The 20,646-nt window shown below is 51.2% G+C and overlaps 1 protein-coding gene across 1 annotated transcript; it reads left to right on the top strand.

The window, feature by feature from the left end:
* Window positions 1-1,763: 1,763 nt before the first annotated feature.
* ADAMTS8 (ADAM metallopeptidase with thrombospondin type 1 motif 8) lies at window positions 1,764-18,466 on the top strand. Its single transcript, XM_027747426.2, is given in 10 exon segments — window positions 1,764-1,822; window positions 1,824-2,463; window positions 9,531-9,770; window positions 10,014-10,146; window positions 11,026-11,193; window positions 11,389-11,687; window positions 12,172-12,355; window positions 12,675-12,847; window positions 13,536-13,711; window positions 15,063-18,466. Coding segments are annotated over 10 exon segments (2,805 nt in total). The 3' UTR covers window positions 15,796-18,466.
* Window positions 18,467-20,646: the final 2,180 nt, after the last annotated feature.

Raw genomic sequence — 20,646 nt, 5'->3', positions numbered from 1 at the left:
TGGATACACAGCCGTGGGGAGATATCCTATACCAAACTACACCGTGCCGGGGGGTGCTTTCCCCTCTCCCTGCAGTGTTCTGGCCACCCAACATCTGAATTGGAAGTGTCCCCCTCCACATCTGTATTACTGTCTCCCACAAGCATCCGAAACTACTTTTAATTATTATTTCCTCCCCTCCTCCGGGCACAAAACCCACACATTAAAAAAGGAGTAACCAGAGCCTTGGCCCCAGGGCAGCTTCTACTTAGAGCCAAGGCTGTGTGTTTACTATATAGGTAGGGACTGGCTTTTAAGTGGAGATAATAATAGAGAGAAAGATGTAAATACATCCTGGAGTAAAGGGAGAGCAGCCTTTAACCCTGTGCCTCGTTACTCAGCCCTGGCCAGACTTTGGTTTCCCAGGAATCCTGAGGTACCAAATGCTGGATCTTTTCAGGATTAGGCTGAGGGGAAAAAAACCTCAGTGTGGAGGAGCAGGTCCTTGGGTTGCATCCACAGCAGGGTTAAAGGAGCACAAGCCTGGTCCTGTGTGCTATTCCCTGTAAAATGTTTCAAAAATCAGAGTATGGAGCAGGATAGGACCCACAACCCCCAGTCTGCAGCAAACACATCCTGAGATATTCCAGTGCTGCACAAAGGGTACTCCAGAGGCCAGGAATCTCATGAACTAATGGGGAAGGAGGGCTTAAGAGGAAAGAAGGAGTAATATATACGTAGTGATTTCCCTGTAAGTGATTTCCCTTTCTCTGTGACAGCCAGTTGTTCCCTGGGGCTGAGCGAGTTCCCAGCCAGGGACAGAGTGTTTCCACCCTTCTTATGGTGTTTGCCACGCTGAGCACACAGTAGCTACCTGGATTTACAGCCTGAGACTTTGATATTCCTGTAGGATTTTCCCTCACTGCAAGGGAACACGAATGGGAATTCAAACTCAGTCTGAAAGGGGGTGAATGAAGCCTTTGTAAATGAAGTCGCACAACACACACTGAGAAACAAAACCAACAGAAACAAGGCAACATGAGAGCTGGCTGCGTTATTTTAATCTCATAGGTATTTTGCAGAAGTCTTATTTAGCCCATTGCCTTGTTCCAGCTGGAGGAAACCCCATGTGGATCCAGCTGTTGGTTCAAGGCATGGAAACTCCTTGTACATGTGTCCCTGTTGGAGTTTTCCCCGAGGGCCCAAAGCCCTCTCTGTCCCTGGCTATGGGAAGGACATGGGAACCTCCGGAGGCACCTTCTGAAACAAGATGTTCTCCAGCTGGCAAGGGCCGGGTGCTTTCCAACTGGGAAGGGATGCTGAGGGAAACGGGAGAGGAATTAGCCCCCAGGTTCCCCCCCCCCCCCCCCCGCCCCCCCCGAGCCTGGGCAGGATCAGACCCGGGCGGGAAGAGCTGGGTCTGCAGAAGGGGTTAATGCTGGAAGAGCAACAGGCTGGAGTTGACACTCGGAGGCAGGCGGGGCTGCCTGCGTCTGATTGGCCTCAAATCGCATCCAAAAGTGGGTTGTTGGGGTTTTTTTTCTTCTTTCCCCCCCCCCCCCCCCCCCCCCCCCCCGCTTCGTCGTCGTCTTTTCTTTTCCTTGTTTTTTTTTTTTTGTGTGTGTGTGTGTTTTCTCTGCTTCTTCTTCTTTTCTTCTTTTTTTTTTGTTTTTTTCCTTTTCGCCGCTTTTTTTTTTTCTCTTTCACTTCTCCTCCTCCCCCAGGCTCCGGCTGGCAGGGGAGGGGAGTGGGGAGAACAGCGAGAGATCAAAAATAAACCTCTTATGTCAAAGCCGGGGGGAGAAAGTATAAATACAGCGGGCTCGGCGGCCGGCGCGGAGGCTGCGGGGGAGAGCCCGGGGGGTTCGGGGCCTTGCGGGAATGGGGCGGCGGGCACTGCTGGGGGGCCGGGCCCCTCTCCACCTGCTGCTGCTGTGCCACGCGTGGGCGCTGCCGCCGCCGCCCCCGCGGGACGCGCAGCCAGTGCTGCCCGCCCGCCTGCCCGCGCCGTCGGGGCAGCTGGCCCTGCGCCTGGCCGCCTTCGGCCGCGCTGTCGTCCTCCGCCTCCGCCCCGACAACGCGTTCCTGGCCCCCCGCCTCCGCCTCCAGCGCCTGGGGGCCCGCCGCCCGCCGCCGCCCCCGCCGCGCCGGGGCTGCTTCTACGCGGGCGCCGTCGAGGGGAGCCCCGAGGCGCCCGCCGTGCTCAGCCGCTGCGGCGGGAGCGGCCTCCGCGCCGCTTTCCTTCTCGACGGGGCGGCCTACGAGCTGCAGCCGCTCGGGCACTCCCAGCCCGGGCCGCCCTGGACGCGCCCGCACCGGCTGCGGCGCCGCGCGGCCCCGCCGGGAGCGCGTCCCGCCGGGAGCGGCCGCGGGGCTGGGGAGCCGCGCCGCAGGGCCAGGCGGTTCGTGTCCCAGGCGCGCTACGTGGAGACGCTGTTGGTGGCTGATGCCTCCATGGTGCGGTTCTACGGGGAGGACGTGGAGGTAAGGGCTGGCGGTGTCCTCTGTCCCCCTGCCCTGTATCCCGCCGTCCCCTCCTGTCCCCGTCCCCACCACTCCTCCATCCTCATTCATCCCTCCATCTTCTGATCTCGCTGCCCCTCCTTCCCCTCCATCCCTCTGTCTTCCATCCCTCCCGCCCCGCATCCTGTGTCCCTTCTTGCCCCCATCCCAGCGTCCTCTCTGCCTTCTGCCATCTACATTCCTGTAGCCCCCGCTGCCTCTCTGTCCCCTCCATCCCCTTCAGTGCTCCATCCCCCCTGCACACACATCCCTTCATCCCCTTCATCTCTCTGTCCCCTCCTGTTCCTATACCCCTTGCCTCTCCGCCTCCTCCATCCCCACAACCTCTCCATCCCCTTCCTATCCCCCCCTTGCTTGCCCTCTACCGGGTTCTCCCTCGTCCTCCCGATCCCCCCAACCCTGGGACACCAGGGATCACCTTGGGTGAGAGGGACAGGGTGCGGGGACCTTGGCTTTGTTCCCACCTTCCTTTGCTGTGTAGGGACTGTAAATCCCCGAGGCAAAGGCTGCAGGGTTGATCTATGGGGTTCAGTCAACGTTTGGGGACCTTTTCCCAGACCCAGCGAGCCTGTGTGTGCACAGGCTGGGCACCGTCGTCATGTCCTGTCAGTCTGGTGCCCCCAAAGAGGAGAGACAGAGGGAGTTAACGCCTGTCCTGCTACAAGGAAAGAGTGGCGCTGCAAAGCGATGGGTTTCACTCTCTTCTGGATGGGAGCCGGGGCCAAATAGTAAATAACCCAAGGGCTGAGTAATGCACAGTCCTGCTCCTGAGCCACCTGTTAACACCGAGCAGATGGAGGAACAGCTCTTTGCCTCAGCCACCAGTGCCAAGAATTCCCCCTCTCCTTAAAAGTTCTCTCTGTAGAGACCCCAGGAGCAGAGACTGTGGTGCCTCAGCCCCCCACACCCACCTCCAGGGCTGCTGATGAGCCTTCTTCATCAGCACCAGGTTGTTTTCCATGCCTTTGGCAAAGTCAGCTCCCCACCCCAACCCTACAGGGATGGGTTGTTTGGGTCCAAATTCAGGTTTGTTCGGTCTGAAACGTTCTGGGGTCTTTGCAGGGGATAATTGTGCACCGAAACTGCTCGTCCTCTGCAGTGGGCTGGCAGAGGAGGCCAGGAAGCTGGAGGTCAGCAGGAGCGGTCAGGCAGCTGAAACCAGGGGCTCTGCCACTTCTGCTGGCTTTATCCTTCCCCTGGGGGCTTCTCTGCTCCTAACAAAGCAGTGTTTTAATTCCAGCCCTGCTCAGGCCAGGCTGGACCTTGAGAAGTGCTAAATCTTAGGGCTCCAGCTGATTTCAGCTGCTCAGCATCACTCAGGTTTCAGTGCATCTACTGCAGCTAGCTGGGCACCTAATAGTTTTTAAGCAACACCCGAGGGTGTGACTCCTGTTACAAATAAAGTAATACATTTGGGGTGGGGGAAATCCTGATGATGCCCAGCTTGAACTCAGGGAAAAAGTAACAACCCTCTGGGTAAATCTGGGAAGGCAGAAGGAGGATGAGCTGCACGTGAACATAACAGAGGAGCTGCAAGGCTAGTACCCTGCCCTAGTTTGGCTGCTCCAGCCCTGGGCTGGGTGCTGCTGCCTCCCAGCTCCCTCCTTAGTCATCAGAGAGCCTCCAGCGTGCTTGACTCCCGTTTCCCCATCATTTCTTTGCCCCCAGGAGCAATATTTTTGCATCATCTCTCAAGAATGGGAAGAAAACCTTTGCAGGTCTTGTCTTGGATGAACAGAGAAATGTTTAATATTTTGGAGAAAACTTCTACCAGCTCTCATGTAGCAGTTAAAAAAAAAAGCCACCTGCTATGTTTCTGTGTCTTTCGTTCTCAAGAACAAAAATGCACAGTCACTGCTAAGTCAGGAGACCAAATAGCCATCTCAACTTCTCCCTAAATACCTACGGTTTTGGGGCCAAAAAAAGCAATGGCATATGCTGGTGAGATCTTAGAGAGCTGACTAGGAGATGCCCAGGGAGCAGAAATGGTGAGTCAGAAGAAACCATATTTATATAATGAGTTTTCTTCCCGTAACCACACTTCAGTTACCAAATATTTATTAAACGTCACCAGCATCGTTTGTATTCCCAGTTATTTTCTTACATAAGCTGTAACAGCTCGAGCAGAAGAGCCAACATAACATGCACTCAAGCATTGCAAGTTACAATCAATATGCTGTTGTTGGGGAAATGCTGTTAATGGTTTATTTCTAATCAATTTGAGCCTTATAGCTCAGCTGTTAACCTAATTTAGATAATAAGAGCTTAATGCTACCTCCGTCAATACTTGTGTGTAAACCAGGAGGGGATGGTGAAGTGAGAGCAGAACTAGACTTGAAATTTAGGGGTTTAGTCATTCTTTTGGCTTGATGATTTGCAGGGGATGGGGTATTTTAGGGGGCATTAACAGCAGGACAGTGCTAAGCACTAAATCTTGTGAGGATGTGGCAGGATGTAGCCTGCAGTGATTGGGAAGAACCCACTTATATAGGTATGGGAGTGAGGCTCCAGGCTGGACACATGAGTTATCCTTCTTGTTTTTCCTGCAGAGAACCCAAAATGCTTGGAAAAGGACTGTGAGCATCACTACCAGAATTAAGTGGGGGTTTTGGCAGGGGAAGCTGAGGCTAGAGACATGCAGAAGGGGTGAGCACCTGCAGCTGGGCTGTTCTCTGTGGCTCAGGGACGTTCTGCCTAGACACCTCAAACACCAGGCAGTTCCAAAAACCAGCCACAACATCCCCAGCCAATTGGCAACCAGATGGGATTCCTGTGGTGGGATTTCTCCAGTCTCTTGGGTGCAGATGGGACGCATTTCCAAGCTTTCTTCTGCAAACACGATGGCTGCAATCCCCTTTCCTTTCCCGTCTTGCAAGTGAGGAATCTGCCATCCCTGACTCCAAGGGTTGGTAGTGACTGAGGACCGGGGCAGAATCAGATCACTCTGGCTAAGCCAGGGTTCCTCGCTGACTCCTGTGTTTTTTCCAGGCAGATTTACGAGGTTTTAGGGGTGCTGTTGCAATCCCTTCCCTCTCAGAGCAGATGGATGCTGGAGTGCATGGCATGGGGCACTGCCAGGGTCCTGCTGCTGGCTCTCCCACTGTCAAAGTGATCCTGGAGGTAAATCCAAAGCTACCCCAGAGCCTCAGGACACCCCTCCTGTCTAGCTCCTCCACTTGCTTTGGGATATTTTGCAGCTTGAGTGGGTAAATTCACTTAATCCCTTGACAAAAGCAGCCAGCCCCTCCTGAGGCCGTCCCAAAGGCAACCTGGGTGGGATTAAAGGGGATCTTTGCAAAGGGGGACCTGTGCTGGTAATGCCATCAGCCAGCTTTTCCTCTGGGATTCGTCCCCTGGGTGTGACCCCGAGCCTGCACCCACTTTGGTGCCAGGGGTTGAAGGACCAGGCAGCTTCCCTAAATATTGCTCTGGCTGATGCACTCACGTCACACTGGGATGTTGAACAGCTGCTGTGTTACAGGGGTTTGGAATGAAATATGCAGCATGAAAGGAGCTGGCTCCCACTGGAGCAACCCAAACTGCAGTGTTCCTGCCCTGGACTGCTCTCTGGATGGGGTTTTACTCTGTCCGTGCCTCTGGAGAGGTGCTGAAAGTCTGCATGTGCCTCAGTTTCCCCTGCCCCAAACAGGGATAATGGCTGCTTTTGCAGTCCAGCAAAGAGGGAAAGGAAGGTGGGAAAAAAAACCCTATGGCAAAGAGAACAGGGATGGGCAGGGAGCTAGGAAGGCAGGAGGGCAGCCAGGCACATGGGCAGGCTGGCAAGGTGGCCCTGTCTCCCCTTTTCCCATTCCCTTTGGCTTCCTTCCACATTTTTGCAAGGGAATTCTTGGCCTCCAACCACAGGAGAAGGCTGGAAGGGCAGCTGGCAGCCCCTGGGTACCCGAGCCAGGGGGTGGCACACAGACAGTGCTTTGGGGAGAGGGACAGCCTGGAATGTTTTTACCAGTAGTTTTTTAAAAACTGGGCAGCATCTGACCATTGGTTTGCTTCCTTCCATCTGTCCGCGCTCCGGAAATTGCGGCATTTCTTTCCTCTTTTCCCTCTCTGCAGAAATTCTGGCTTCTAGGGAGAAAAAGGAGGGGAAAAACCAAACCAAATCCAACCAACAAACAATCCTGCAGCCCCAGGTTGGGTTGAACATTGATCCCCTCACACTGTTGGAGGGAGGTTGTGCTGGGGTGTTCCACGGGTGCTCCCTGCCATCCTGTTCTGGGATCCAGTGATATTACATCGTTTTGTGCATACCACAGTAATACTGTCTGTGTAGGAGCAGTTTCACCCACCAAAGTAATGATAATAATTAAAAATAAACCCCACAGTTTGGGGATCTCTGTAGACTTGAGCTTCTGAGTGGTTCCCACAAAGGGGAATGTAAGCAGAGGTTTTGCAAGACCCTATATGAGAAAGTGAAATCCTTCAGTGTTCTGAGGTTAAAAGCAACCACTTCAGTTCCCCTCGCTCTGATTTGTATTTATTTTTCCCTTCACTATCCCTCTGCCTGTGCTGTTTGCTGCTGGAAGGCTCCTGTAGGGCAGTACCTCACTCAGGGCTCTCCCAGACCCAGCAGCGCTGTGGTAGGAGAGATTTCGGAGCTGCTGTGGTGCAGGTGTGTCAGAAAAAAGGCATCCCTCCTCATTTTTGGGCAGGGGGTGGGTGGTGGAATGGGTGGAATTTGATCTTCTCGAGAGCAGTAGGAACCAAGGATTGCAGCTGGGGAGAAGCAAGGTAGGAGCTTTTGTGGGAACATCACCCTGCATAGTGCCTGGACACCTGGGACAGAGGAGGGATGCTCCATGACCCTCTCTGGCTCACACTGGTGTCCTCTCCCCCCAGAGCAGGTAAGAGGCTGATTTTCCATCTGTGTTTACCAGCTGGACAGAAATCCTGCCAAGATCTCCCTGGATTCTGGTTGGAAATGGCAGGGAAGCTCCTTGTGCCTGTGGGGCTGCAGTGCCTTGCAAGGAGGCAGAAACCAGTCTGTTTGCAGCTCTGGGCTCCCCAAACCTGACCCAAAATGCTGCCCCCTGAATCTGATCCCAACACCCGCATCCACAGCCTCCGTGGTGGGAAGGAAACGTTGGAGAGGGCACATTCCCTCCTAGGTGGCTTATCAAGCCAGAGCCTGTTTGCAGAGGCACAGGGAGGTTGGGATGAGTGGGATTCAGCTCATCCACAGCATTTGTTGGCCGAAAGTGCTCAGTTGGCCTCTCCCGAGCCCTGGGGATCCCATAATTTGCTTTTGGCCATGACTCCAAACCCTTGGTCGAGCAGCCGTGCAGGTGGATTGCTGCTCTCCCTGGAGCAGTCGGGGTCCATCTGAAACCCAACCAATGCCTGCACAGGCCAGGGATGGGTATAAATAGACACCAGATGGTGGAACAAGTGAATTTGACCTTTTAATCTGCACTAAAGAGCTGTTTGTTCAGTTCGCTTTCCATCTTCCCTTTCCAGACACAGGGAAGATGGATGGATGTTTTCCAAGTCCCTCTGTTCCTACTGCCAGAAGAGTTTCTTGTACCTCTGAGAATGTACCTCTGAGGATGTGAGGGTCAGTGTCCCAGGGGATTTGTGATAGGGACTGAGAGCTCCCGGGTAGAAACTGGGAAAACCTGTAATAGGTTAGAAAAAGATACAGCTGGATTTATTCCCTTGGAAATGAGTGATGATCCCATGATGCACAGCTCCAGCACAGCATCCTTTTAGATCTTCAGGGGCTTAATTTTAGGAAGGGTTTGTGATATTTTTAGGAAGGATCCCAATGGATTTCCCCTAGAGGGTAAACAGTTCCCCCAGCTCATGGAGCAGCCACTTGTGGGGATCTCGCCTGGGTTTCTTGCCTTGGCGGTGACTTTTCCGTGACATTTGTTGCATGTTTGGGGCTGGGATGTGAGTCATGTCAGGGAGATCTGGCCAGTCTAAATAAACCAGTCTATTCCCTGCTCCCATCAGCCTCCCTGGGGCCTGCCCTTGGATAATGAGCTGGAGAGTACTTGGGATACATCTTGCTGAAATGAAACATCTGTTTACGTGGAGCTGCCAGTGATGGGATAAAATGTGGCAGAATAATTTAAAATAGCCACAGGTGCCCTGGGGAAGAAGCAAATATGCTGTATCTCCCTCAACATCTCCCTCATTTACTAAGAAAATGGCATTTTGTGTCCAAGAAAGTGGCATTGTCCTGGCAGTATTGTGATGGATGAGCACACAGAGCACTCTGCTCAGGGAATGGTGAATTTTGGGTGAAACTTGGCCATCAGAGAGGGCTCCCATTGAGTCCTTCAAGTTTAATTAGGCTCCGAATTGAGACTGCAGGGTGTAATCTGTCTGGGGAGGAGAGAAGCCACTTTCTCTTTCCCAACACTATGTTGTGTAATAGGTGCATTTTTTTCTCCTGACTCGGGGCTGTGAGCAGTGCCAAGCAGCGGAGGAATTTCGATGCTCCGATAAGATGTTTACATCAGCGTAAACATCACTGGCGCGGTTGACATATGAAGTAATCCCTGGTCACCCCAGTCTGCAAGCAGGGGATGCTGCGGGGCAAAGACTTGGCTGCCAGAGTGTTTTGGGCCCAGTTTGTCACCAAGGATGTCGGGTTCAAACCCTGTGACCAGCACAGGTGGTTTTGCAACAGTGAAATGTTATCTGTGAAGTATTTCCCACCCCGAGGCGGCGAGGGCAGGGTTAATGCTTTGGGGAATATGCAGGGAACTCTCCAGAACCCAGGTTTTCCATAAGAAAATTCCTCCCTAGGGATTTCTGGGTGCAAAGGGCACGGCAGGTAAGACGCAGTAGCTGGAGAAGGGGATGCAGGGATGGGCTTGTGCTGCCTATCCCTTCTGCTATTAGAGGGTAACATCACTTTAGAAAGGCAGCACTGAGTCCATCAACTTGTGCTCTGGATGTGGTGGGCTTCATAAATGAGGCTGATTTCTCCTTTCTGAGCAAAAAAAAGAGCCTCAAAACAAAGGTTTTATCCAGGCTCTGCCTGCCCCTCTCCTTCCCTGCAGAACCACGTCCTGACCCTGATGTCCATGGCTGCTCACATCTACAAGCACCCTAGCCTGAAAAACTCCATCAACCTGGTGGTGGTGAAGGTGCTGGTGGTGGAGGAGGCGGCAGCGGGGCCAGAGGTGTCGGACAATGGAGGGCTTACCCTGAGGAACTTCTGCAGTTGGCAGCAAAGGTTCAACCCGCTGAGCGACCGGCACCCAGAGCACTATGACACGGCCATCCTGCTCACCAGACAGGTCAGCATTCCTGGGGAGTGCTCTGGGCGGTAGAGGGGTCAAGGTGTCCATGGAGGGAGAGAAGAGGGTTGACCGTGGAGGTTGATGCCCCACCATGCAAAAAATGGAGATTGCAGCAAAGTAGTTGCAGGGGGATGGTTTCATTTGGGGTGCAGACCACCAGTGGGTTGCCCACAGAGATGTTGGAGCTGAACATGGGACTCCTTCACCCTGCCTGACCCCCTCGGTGCTGCTCACAAACAGGACTTCTGTGGACACCAAAGCTGCGACACGCTGGGAGTGGCAGATATTGGCACCATGTGCGACCGCAACAAGAGCTGCTCGGTGATCGAGGACGAGGGCCTGCAGGCAGCCTACACCCTGGCTCATGAACTGGGTAACACATCCCTTCCCGAGGGGGAGTGATTTTTCCAGCCCTGCTGCTGGGAGGGGTTATAACACAGCACAGCCCAGCACCACCATCTCCCAGCTGGGGACCACCTGCCAGACCTTGGGCAGTGTGGGGAGCTTCTGGCACTGGTAAAAGCTGGTTTGCAGCAGCAAAGGCTGTTAGAAGTACCCAAATTGTTGTAAATTGGTGCATTTACACTGGTTCTGGAAGAGTTTCTGCACTGAAAGGGTTGTCAAGCATTGGAAGGGGCTGCCCTGGGAGGTGGTGGAGTCCCCATCCCTGGAGATCTTCAAGGAACAACTGGATGTGGCACTCAGTGCTTTGGTCTAGTGACAAGGTGGTGATCAGTCAAAGGTTGGACTTGTTGATCTTGAAGGTCTTTTCCAACGTTAATGATTTCATGATTTTACCTGTTGTGATGAGCTCAGATGTGGAATCAAGCACATATCTCCCTTGGTTTGTCATTCCTGCACTGACTAATTTTTTCCTAGAGAAGCTGTGGCTGCCCCATCCCTGAAAGTGCTCAAGGCCAGGCTGGACAGGGCTTGGACCAACCTGGTCTAGTGAAAGGTGTCCCTGCCCATGGCAGGGGGTGGAACAAGATGAGCTTTAAGTTTTTTCTAACCCAAACCATTTGGGGGTTGTATGAATTTGTGCTGCTTTGGCCAGCATACAATGGGCCATACCACTGAGATGGAGCAAGCAGGTTTTTATTCGTTTTGATTTATGGAGGCAAATGGCTTTTGCAGCAGTAGAAGCTGTTTGGTACCTTATTGACGCTCCCAGCTGCCCAGGAGTTGGGCTGGGGGGGCTGCAGCTCTCTGATGCTGGGGGGCTGCACTCACAGTGCCCTCTGTTCCCCAGGCCATGTGCTCAGCATGCCCCATGATGACTCCAAGAACTGCGAGCGGCTCTTTGGACCTCTTGGCGAGCACCATATGATGGCTGCTCTCTTCATCCACTTGAACAAGACCCAGCCCTGGTCTCCCTGCAGCGCCATGTACCTCACCGAGTTCCTGGATGGAGGGCATGGTAAGCCTCAGCTCAGCAGCCTCAGCACTCAAACCCACCTTTTCATTAATTGTTCAGGCTCTCTGCAACAGCTGGAGGGGCATGTGGGGTGAAGGAAGAGTCAAACCAGACCTCAGAGGAGGCTGGGGGTGCCCTGCTTGGTGCAATCCAAGCCCTGATGGTCCAACTCCAGCCTAATTCCTGAACTTTTCCCAGGTGACTGCCTGCTGGACGCCCCAGCTGAGGCCCTGTCCCTGCCTGCCGAGCTGCCCGGTCAAAGAGCCCTGTACAGCCTGGACCAGCAATGCCAGCAGATCTTCGGGAAGGACTTCCAGCACTGCCCCAACACCACAGAGCAGGACATCTGTGCCCAGCTCTGGTGCAGGACGGGCAGTGGGGAGCCCCTCTGCCACACCAAGAACGGCAGCTTGCCCTGGGCCGACGGGACGCCCTGCAAAGCCGACGGGCTGTGCTGGGACGGGCGCTGTGTGCCACAGGATGCCCTGAAACCCCAGGTAATGGGGGATTGGGGAATGATTGCCTGGGGCTTACCCTTTGGGATTCCCAAACCTCTGACCCCAGCCCTGCCATCTCCTTGACTGGCTTTGGATTTGGCTGCTTTATTTCTGGATGTCTCTCCTTCATTAATTTTTATTACCGGCAAGTCCGGGTCATAAAGTCTGCTGCCGAGGTACGGACGAGTCTGACCCAGAACAAGCAGTGCAGATCTGCAATTAAATCATCACTTTTTGCCCTGCTGGGGAAATTAGCAGCGGTTTCAGAGTCGGTCAGCAAAAGACTTAAAGCCCAGCTTAACTTTAAGCACATGAACAGACTGATGGAAGTCAGTATTAGCTTCGTATGTGCCAAAGTACTTTTCTGGATCAGGGCTGGGCGGAGATTTTAGCGTTGCTCCAGACCTTTGCTCACCCTGGGACTGAGCAACCGGGCATGGACAAGCTCAGAGTGGATCAATAACTTTCTCGTGGCCTCTTGCAGCCGGCGGTGGATGGCAGCTGGGGCCCCTGGAGCCCCTGGGGCTCCTGCTCGCGGAGCTGCGGTGGAGGCGTCCAGTTCTCCCACCGGCACTGCGACAGCCCCAAGCCCCAGCATGGTGGGAGCTACTGCGAGGGCCAGAGGACCAAGTACCAGTCCTGCCACACTGAGGAGTGCCCACCAGATGGTAAGGAGTGCCCACCAAATGCACACTCACCTCCCACTCCTGCTCCTCCAGAATACATCACCAAGGATTGCTCTGCTCTTCCTTGAATATTCATATTTGGGGGGGCAACAGCCTTCTGCTAGGGGCTGTGACCCTCTCTGGCTGGGTGGAGAGTGTGTGGGACCTCTTCTCTGTGATAACCCTCCTCTGCATGCTCACCACGTGCTCCTCAGCTCACTCCTCCTCTCCTCAGCTCGCTTCCACATCTCTCTGATGGCCAAGGACAGTGGTTCCTGCTGGCTTCCCACAGTTTTGAGTCGTGTTTCTCCTTCCCTTTCAGGGAAGAGCTTTCGGGAGCAGCAGTGTGAGAAGTACAACAGCTACAATTTCACGGATCTGGAAGGGAATCGCCTGGAGTGGGTTCCCAAGTATGCAGGAGTGTCCCCTCGGGACCGGTGCAAGCTCTTCTGCAGAGCCCGAGGGAGGAGCGAGTTCAAAGTCTTTGAGGCCAAAGTAAGATACCTGGTGATTGGAATCACCCCTATGTGCCTGATGCCTTAAGGCCCTAATGTTTTTTTTATTTTTTTAATATTTGTAAGACTTGTAAGTTTTATAAGTAGTGGAAGTAGATTTTAAAAGCAGCAACCTCCCCCCCCCCCTTTTTGTCCCTTGTCCCTTTCCCTTTCTCTAGCACCCTTGTTTATACATTCCTTAACCCTCTTACCCCATTCTATCCTCCCTATATCACTCATAGCCCCAAATCTAATAGAAATGTTTAGTCTTTTGTCAAGGCAAGGCCTAGATTGTTGGCAGAACAGCATATCAAGGCCTAAACCGCAGAATACGGTCAAGAATTAGGTAACTGTGTACCCTTTGTGCTCTGATGATGGTGAAGATGGGATGAATGAGGGGTCCCGAAATACACCCCAGACTCATTTTAAGGGGGCGGACCCGGGGCGGACCAGAGTAAAGGCCACAGGGTGGACACATCTGGGATTGGATGGATGGTATTATAAAATGTAACCTCTCAGGCACGGCCTGCGCGCGCATCCTGTAACATCTTGCCTTGGCAGAATAAACCTTTTCTTATCTCACCCCTAATTAACTGCTCTGGAGAATTTTTCAGCACCAAAATACAGCAGCAACATACCCCATTTCAGAACTCATCCACTAATTGCTGCTCTGCATCCTGCTTTCTCAGGTGATTGATGGGACGCTGTGTGGCCCGGAGACCCTCTCCATCTGTGTCCACGGGCAGTGCATCAAGGCTGGTTGTGATCACATCGTTGGGTCCTCCAAGAAGCTGGACAAGTGTGGGGTGTGTGGTGGTAATGGCTCCACGTGCAGGAAAATATCTGGCTCGCTCAACAGATCCAGGTAAGGCACCAGGGAGAAGGATTCTGCAGGGATAGGTTGGGGAAGAAAAAACAGCATCCCCTCTCATTCTCCTCTTTTATGGCTGAAGTGCTAGACTAGGAATATTAGGACTCTGTGGCAGCACTCTCAGCCAGGTGGCATTGCAAGAGCCTGGGCTCCTCCCCAGACTCCAGGGCTTACACTCAGTTTGTTTCAGGGCAGCTTTACACAAGCCAAGTTGAGTTTATTTCCTAAAGTAATAACTAATACGATGGGCTCAGAAGACCACTGCGCATAAATGTGCTGCCCAGAGGAGTTTACAATGCACATTTCACCCCTGTGCAGGGAGTTGGACACATCTTTGAGGGCTGACATGTGATATAAATAGTTCAAAACTTTCCCCTGGGTTTGGGGGTGAATTGGAATCCTGGGTCATGGACATTGAGGACACTTCCCTCATCCAACGTCCCTGTCGCTTTGCCAAAGAGCAGAAGTTAAGGCTTTTGTTGGAAGGATTGTAACAAAAGGCCAACGCATCCAATTCCATGTGGAGAGTTGACTCACGCAGGCAAATTAGATTTCCTAAATGGTTTCCTTCCAGGGAACTAGTGAAATGGGGCTTCCACCCTCCTATGAATTGTTTGCGGTTGACTAAAGGGAGATTAGTGCAGGAGCTACAGCCAAGAAGAGATCCCATTAAGATCAGGGTGAGGGAGGCCAGGATGACGGAGAGCAGAGTTTGACTCAAAAGCTTTTTTCCAAAATACTCTGAACCTAATTACTGACCGCAGCATCCACCATAGGGACACATGGAAAGCTGTCCTGGGGCCCCACGGCGTGAGTCACAGTGCTGAGGGCACCAGTGCTGAAGCCTTGCGGGTGCTATCTCCGGAGCTCCAGGGATAGGGTCTGGCTGGCTTTGCAGGGAAATGCTTCCCTGGCATGGGAATGCCCTCTGTGTTCTCCAGTGGGGTTGCTTCCGCAATGTAGTGGTGGCTGCAAAAGCCTTCCAAAGATGCTGAGGGTGCAGATGCTCTCTCCTATTCTGCTGTTCTATATCTATGCCTTCAGCATCACCAGTGACACGCTTTCACAAATACTTCACCCATTTCCAAAGGAAAGGAGCAAGGGGAATTTTCCACTAAGGCTGGTTGCCATGTGGCTGTTCATTTGATTTCATTGCTCATTTTCCCATCTAATTCAGTGAAATCTCCCAGCTGAGCTCACATCTGGCACATCCGCAATACCTCTGGCTCTGGAGTGCTCGGGGTTATGGAGAGATGGGTTCAGAGCCATGATCTCAAGTGCTATTCACTACGTGGGTCTTCTCTTTATAAGTCTTGGAAAATAAGTGTCCCTTTGCTCCGTGCAGATATGGCTACAACGACATCGTCACCATCCCAGCCGGAGCCACCAACATTGACATCAAGCAGCGCAGCCACCGCGGGGTCCGGCACGATGGGAATTACCTGGCCCTGAGGACCCTTGAGGGCAAGTACCTGCTGAACGGAGACTTTGCCATCTCAGCCATGGAGCAGGACATCCTCATTAAGGGAACCATCCTGAAATACAGCGGCTCCATGACAACCCTGGAGAGGCTGCAGAGCTTCCGACAGCTCCCGGAGCCCTTGACTGTGCAGCTGCTGACCATCGCCAGCGAGGTCTTCCCACCAAAAGTCAAGTACACCTTCTTCATCCCCAAGGACATCCCATTCAGCAAGCAAAAGGGCAAAGAGAAGAAGTCGCCCAATGTCATCCGCCCAATGCTGAACTCCCAGTGGGTCCTGGGTGACTGGTCCGAGTGCTCCAAGACGTGCGGCTCCGGCTGGCAGCGGCGGACAGTGGATTGCCGGGATGTGGAGGGTCAAACCTCCTCCACCTGTGACAAATCCCTCAAACCTGAGGACATAAAGCCCTGTGGAGACATGCCGTGCCCTCTCTGGCGCCTGGGCCCCTGGTCTCCCTGCTCCCAAACTTGTGGTGAGGGCGTGCGGACGCGCAATGCCTCTTGCATCGATTACACCGGGAAAATCACTGCCCCGGAGAAATGCAGCTCTCCAGGGCCACCACCAGCCACAGCCGCCTGTGTCCTGCAGCAGTGCTGAGCCACGCCAGAATTTGCGGAGCCAAGGATGCTGTGGGATCCCACCATGCCAGGGCAGGACAGCAAGGGTGCCGTAGGCTTGCTTGCCAGACAACCAACCACTCTCCAGTGGTTCATCCTCACCCCATTGATGTCTACCTCAGAGTGAGGAATAATGGTGGCAAAATGAGGAGGAATCACTTTCTTTTTCTTTCTTTTTTCCTTTCTCTCTGGCTGGCTGCTCACAGGCAAGTTGTAATTTAAAGGGAAAAATAAGCATAGGGTGTTTCCGAAGAGCTGTGGCTGAACGTGGTTGCAGATTCCTTTTGGGAGGTTCACTGGGAGAAAATGTGGAGCCCGGATTTGCCATCACCCTGTCCCAGCTGCAGGTCAAGGAGGTCCAGGGTGGGTGGCTTTGCTGATAAAATTGGGATCCCTGTGCAAAAGATGTGGAATGGGTTGCTGTCCCCTCCCTGCAGTAGCCTGGGTGTCCTTGAGCATGAGAAGTGTTTTATCAGCTGTGGGTTAACTTGGGAGATAAATTGCTTGTTTGGATGGGAGCAGGAATAAGCTGAGGACAAGATCCTGGCATGAGTTAGGCAGGAGAACAGGTGAGGTGTTCGTGGTGGTTTCTGCTAAATTTATAATCCACAAACTGACAAACCTCTTCTCCGAACACCCCCAACACAACATCTGCAGAGTTATTCCTAGAGCTGCTACCCCACCCATGTCCCCATTTCCCCAGCTTTAAAACCAAGGCTTAATTACACCTGATCTGGCTTACAGGGCTGCTGCGAGGATTAATTAATTGCTAATTCTGAAGTGCTCTGACTGTGAAATGCCCATTGCAATATCCCACTCCTTCTCTGGAGCGGACACTCTGGTGTGCCAGCCTTTCCTCTCCCATCCTTTGCTTTCAGGCCCCTGCAGGCTCATTTTTTTTCATCTCTGCTTGAATTTTGGAGTTAATTTGCTAACCTGGCTTGCAGCAGGATAAGCCCAGGACCTGTAGAGGTCCTTGCCCAGGACCTTGCCAGAGGTCACTGATGCCACTCTCCACCTCTGCTTTCCCGGGATATTGAAGTTGCTCAGATCTGACGCCAGCTCCAGCCTTCCTTGAGCAATTCTCAGTCCAAAACCGAGCCTGGCGAGGCTGGAGCTCTTCTTTCGCTGCAGGAAGCAACCAGATGCCTGGTTGCTGCCTGGCCCCAGCACGGAGGCTGCTCAGCCCCTGAACTTTGCCCTTTCCAAAGTGATCTATGTTCTGGCAGCAGCCAGTGCCTGGGGAGCGGGGATGGAATTTGGGAAGGTTTTGATATCACAAGCAATTTGGTGTCTCCAGGCTCCTCTCTCGTACCCTTCCTTGGCTTCCCTTTTGGCAGCAAAATGTTGAATTTCCAGCGGGATCTGCCTTTTTCTCATAGGAAGGGGAGGAGGGCTGGAATTTTTGATGTCTGAGCTTCCCCATTTATAATTACAGAGCGAACCTTTTTGCCTGAGCTAAGCTCATGTGAGACCCTTTCCTCACTGTCCAGGCAGGAATGGGATGGGATGGGATCCCCTAAAGCCATGCCTGAAAATATGAAATACTCCTGTTTTATCTCCCATAGATGATTCCTGTCAAAACCAAGAGAGCTACAGCCCAGGATTGAGGGTACTGAGGGCTTGGCTCTGTTTCTTTAGGGAAGGAAGGAAAACTAAAGGCCAGATGCAGAGTTTGGATGCAGAGCTGTTTGGGCTGTGGTTCAGATCTACCTTCGGGCAGTGTTCTGTGTCTGCTAATTAATCTCCAGGAATTTAAGCTCTAACAAATAGCTGGATGTTAAAGTCATGTAGCCTTGCAGGGTTATTTTCTTTTCCCCCTTTGAGTCTATGAGGCTTCTAACTCCAAGCCAGCATGTGTCTCCTCTCCAGTGTAACAACCAGCATTTAGGACAGGGCAGGAATATCAGCCTGAGCCAGTGCCAAGGAAATTGTATTTATCACACAGGAGTCATGCATGCCGAGGGGCTCTTCCAGTTTTTTTATAATCCCTGAGCTTCCTAAGAACTCCCTGTTGTGGGCAAATCCTGCTGTTTTTCCAGTGAGGAGGAGGAGGATGGGGACCCTGCTCGGTTGAGGTGTGGGGTCTGGGTGATGGTAAGTGGGATTCTTGCCTTAGGCTTCCGTAGAAACACGAACCTTTATGCTGATTTAAGTCAAAGAAGTTATATACTAGGATATATATATATGTATATATATGTTTCCCTTCAGTGAAGGATTGTAGCAATGTACTGAGCCTCTTGGGTTAGGTATTTATTATAAATTTCTGTTTGGTTTTGTACAGTAGCTGTCTGGAAAGGAGGAAAAAAAAAAAAAAACACGAAAAAAGAAAAAATAAAAAGACCGTGTTTTAACATGCTGCTCCTACATCCCCTCTCCAAAAGCTGCAGTGGGGTAGAGAAGGGATGTCTTTGCTCATCGTTTAACCTCTCTGGTCTTTGGTGTCTCCCTCCTCCCTGGAGCACCAACCGAACTGTGTGAGCATAACAAATCCAACCAAAATTAAGCTTGGGACTTGCATTTTAAGGGGAGGGGGAAAAAATGATAATTTTTCAGGTTTTAGCCTCCTGTTTGTATTTGTTTTTAATTTTGAAAACAGTCTGTTTGTGGTTCTGCCTTTTCCCTTTCAATAAAGGATTTCCTGCCTTTTACCTCTTCGCATTTGTCTCTATTTGCACTTTTCTCAGGATATAGTATTTTTATCTCTATCCCAGAAGCAATAACTTAAATATCCTTTTTCCTTGTCTTATTGAGCCTTAAATAAATGGTTCATTCAGTTTTAAGATGCTGAATGAAAATACATGAGCAAATAGACAAAACCCACAAGCAAAAATTATTCCACTGAAATTGTGAATCATCTGTTTTGTAGTTGCCTTGTGAGTACCTCCCTCCTCTCTATACATGTACAGTGTATCTCTAAATACATATTATAGAATTCTGTTATGTATTATATTCTTTTATTATATCATACTGTTTTATAATAATGCATTCTATTATATATTCTATGTTATATATTTTATTCTATATATTCTATTATTCTGTATATTCTATAAATTCTATTAGATATGAATTCTGTGGTTCTATGCTAATATTATATCTATATATACATGATGTAATAGGTACATGATACATCATATATTTTATAGATACATAACATATAGAAAGTATATCGCTTTATGCATATAGATAATTCTTGTACTTACTAGGAGGACATACAGCCTAACAGGGCTATATTTATATATAAATCATATATATTATAGATACATATGCATACTATATTTACCTATATATATATATATGACAGAAATCATACAGGTTATTTATACACAGAGATAATTCTTGTACTTTGTAGGAGGAAATATAGCCTAAACAGGGCTAAACCAGAGGGGATGTTGACTCCTTGGCTTAACTATGTAACAGCTATAGGCAGTGGGAATTTGGTGCTGTCTCTCTATAGGTTGACTTCGGAAACAACAGGAGGGCTGGAATTTGGGATTTGGCAATGGAGATTTTGGAGCCATTTCATTGGAATAAGCATGAGCTTGTTACAGGGTAATTTGGATGCCTGTAACCCTGTCCTAGGAGAAAGCCCAGCCTAACATTGAATAGCATCTGTGGTTTATTTTCTGTACATTGGGGATTTCCATGTACTGATGGAGCAGGAAAAGGATGCTGCAGAGGCTGCCTGTGTTCACCCCTGTGGGAGGGCAAGGGAAAGGGTTAAGGGCCGTGTCCCCATGTCCATGGGCACAGTGACTCCTGCCACCCTATTTATAACCAGGTGTGACATTCATTTCACATGACTTCCCCTGGCGCCCGGACAGCTCCTGGGGTTCAGCTCATTAAGGTGACAGCCTGCCCGGCTTTTCCCCCACATTTCAACTCTGTTGTTTTGTTGGGTTGGAGTTGAATAATTGGAATTTCAAACAATGCCAAAGGCTTCAGGATATTACCAGGCTGGGGGAAAAGCCCTTAATTAATTATAGCAACGTAACCATCATCATTTAACATTTTAGAAAAGAATAGAGGGATAAGAAAGCAAACTGTGGGACAAGAAGTTAATCTTACGGGAAGTTCTTTGTCACCATATTCACAGTTGTACCCCAGAGGCAATGGAAACCAGAGGGCAGAAATGCATCTCTGTAGTTCCATCAGGGGGAAATTATTTACAGACTGGATCCTCCCAGCCTTTGCTGCACATAATGCTGCTCCCCAGTTGGGGGTAATTATATTTTATGGGCATATTTCCTCTTATAAGGCACTTTCAGAGGATGTAGGATGCCCGAGGCTGCTCCCCCAGGCATGAGCATCACCAGGTATGTGTTGAAAGGGTGGTTTCATACCCTCTTCCAGCCTTATTTTGCTAGAGTTTGCAAAGCTCACCTCATAAAACACCCTCCTCAGCTCTGGGCTGGATTTATTATCCTTGGACTGAAGTGACCACAGTCTCCCAGCAAGGTCACACCAGCACCTGGTGCTCCAGCCACAAATCCATCCTTATTTCTGTCGGGAACATCCTTCCTGACATGTCCTAGAACCATGATGTCCCTTTTCTGCCATTATCCCATGCTCAGCTCATCCATCTTGGTCTTACAACTCCTCTGCTCTGGTAGATCACTCTTTTTCCATACAGACACCTGTCAAATTTATCTTCAGGTGACCAAGCAACTAGTCTGGTTCCTTGGCATTTTAAAGGGTCTAAATTGCTGTTGCAATTCAAAGCATTTTAGAAAACAGGTTTCTCTCCTAAACTCCTGCTTCAGCTTCCTCCCCTACCGACCAGCATGCTTCAACCCACAGGACTACGCTCATTGAGGGCCAGGCAAAGCAT

Source organism: Pipra filicauda, unplaced genomic scaffold, assembly GCF_003945595.2.
Source record: "Pipra filicauda isolate LSUMZ 115617 unplaced genomic scaffold, ASM394559v2 scaffold564_size293559_pilon, whole genome shotgun sequence".
NCBI lineage: Eukaryota > Metazoa > Chordata > Aves > Passeriformes > Pipridae > Pipra > Pipra filicauda.
The sequence above is the reverse complement of the archived record's forward strand: the minus strand, read 5'-3'. Positions and strand labels throughout refer to the sequence as shown.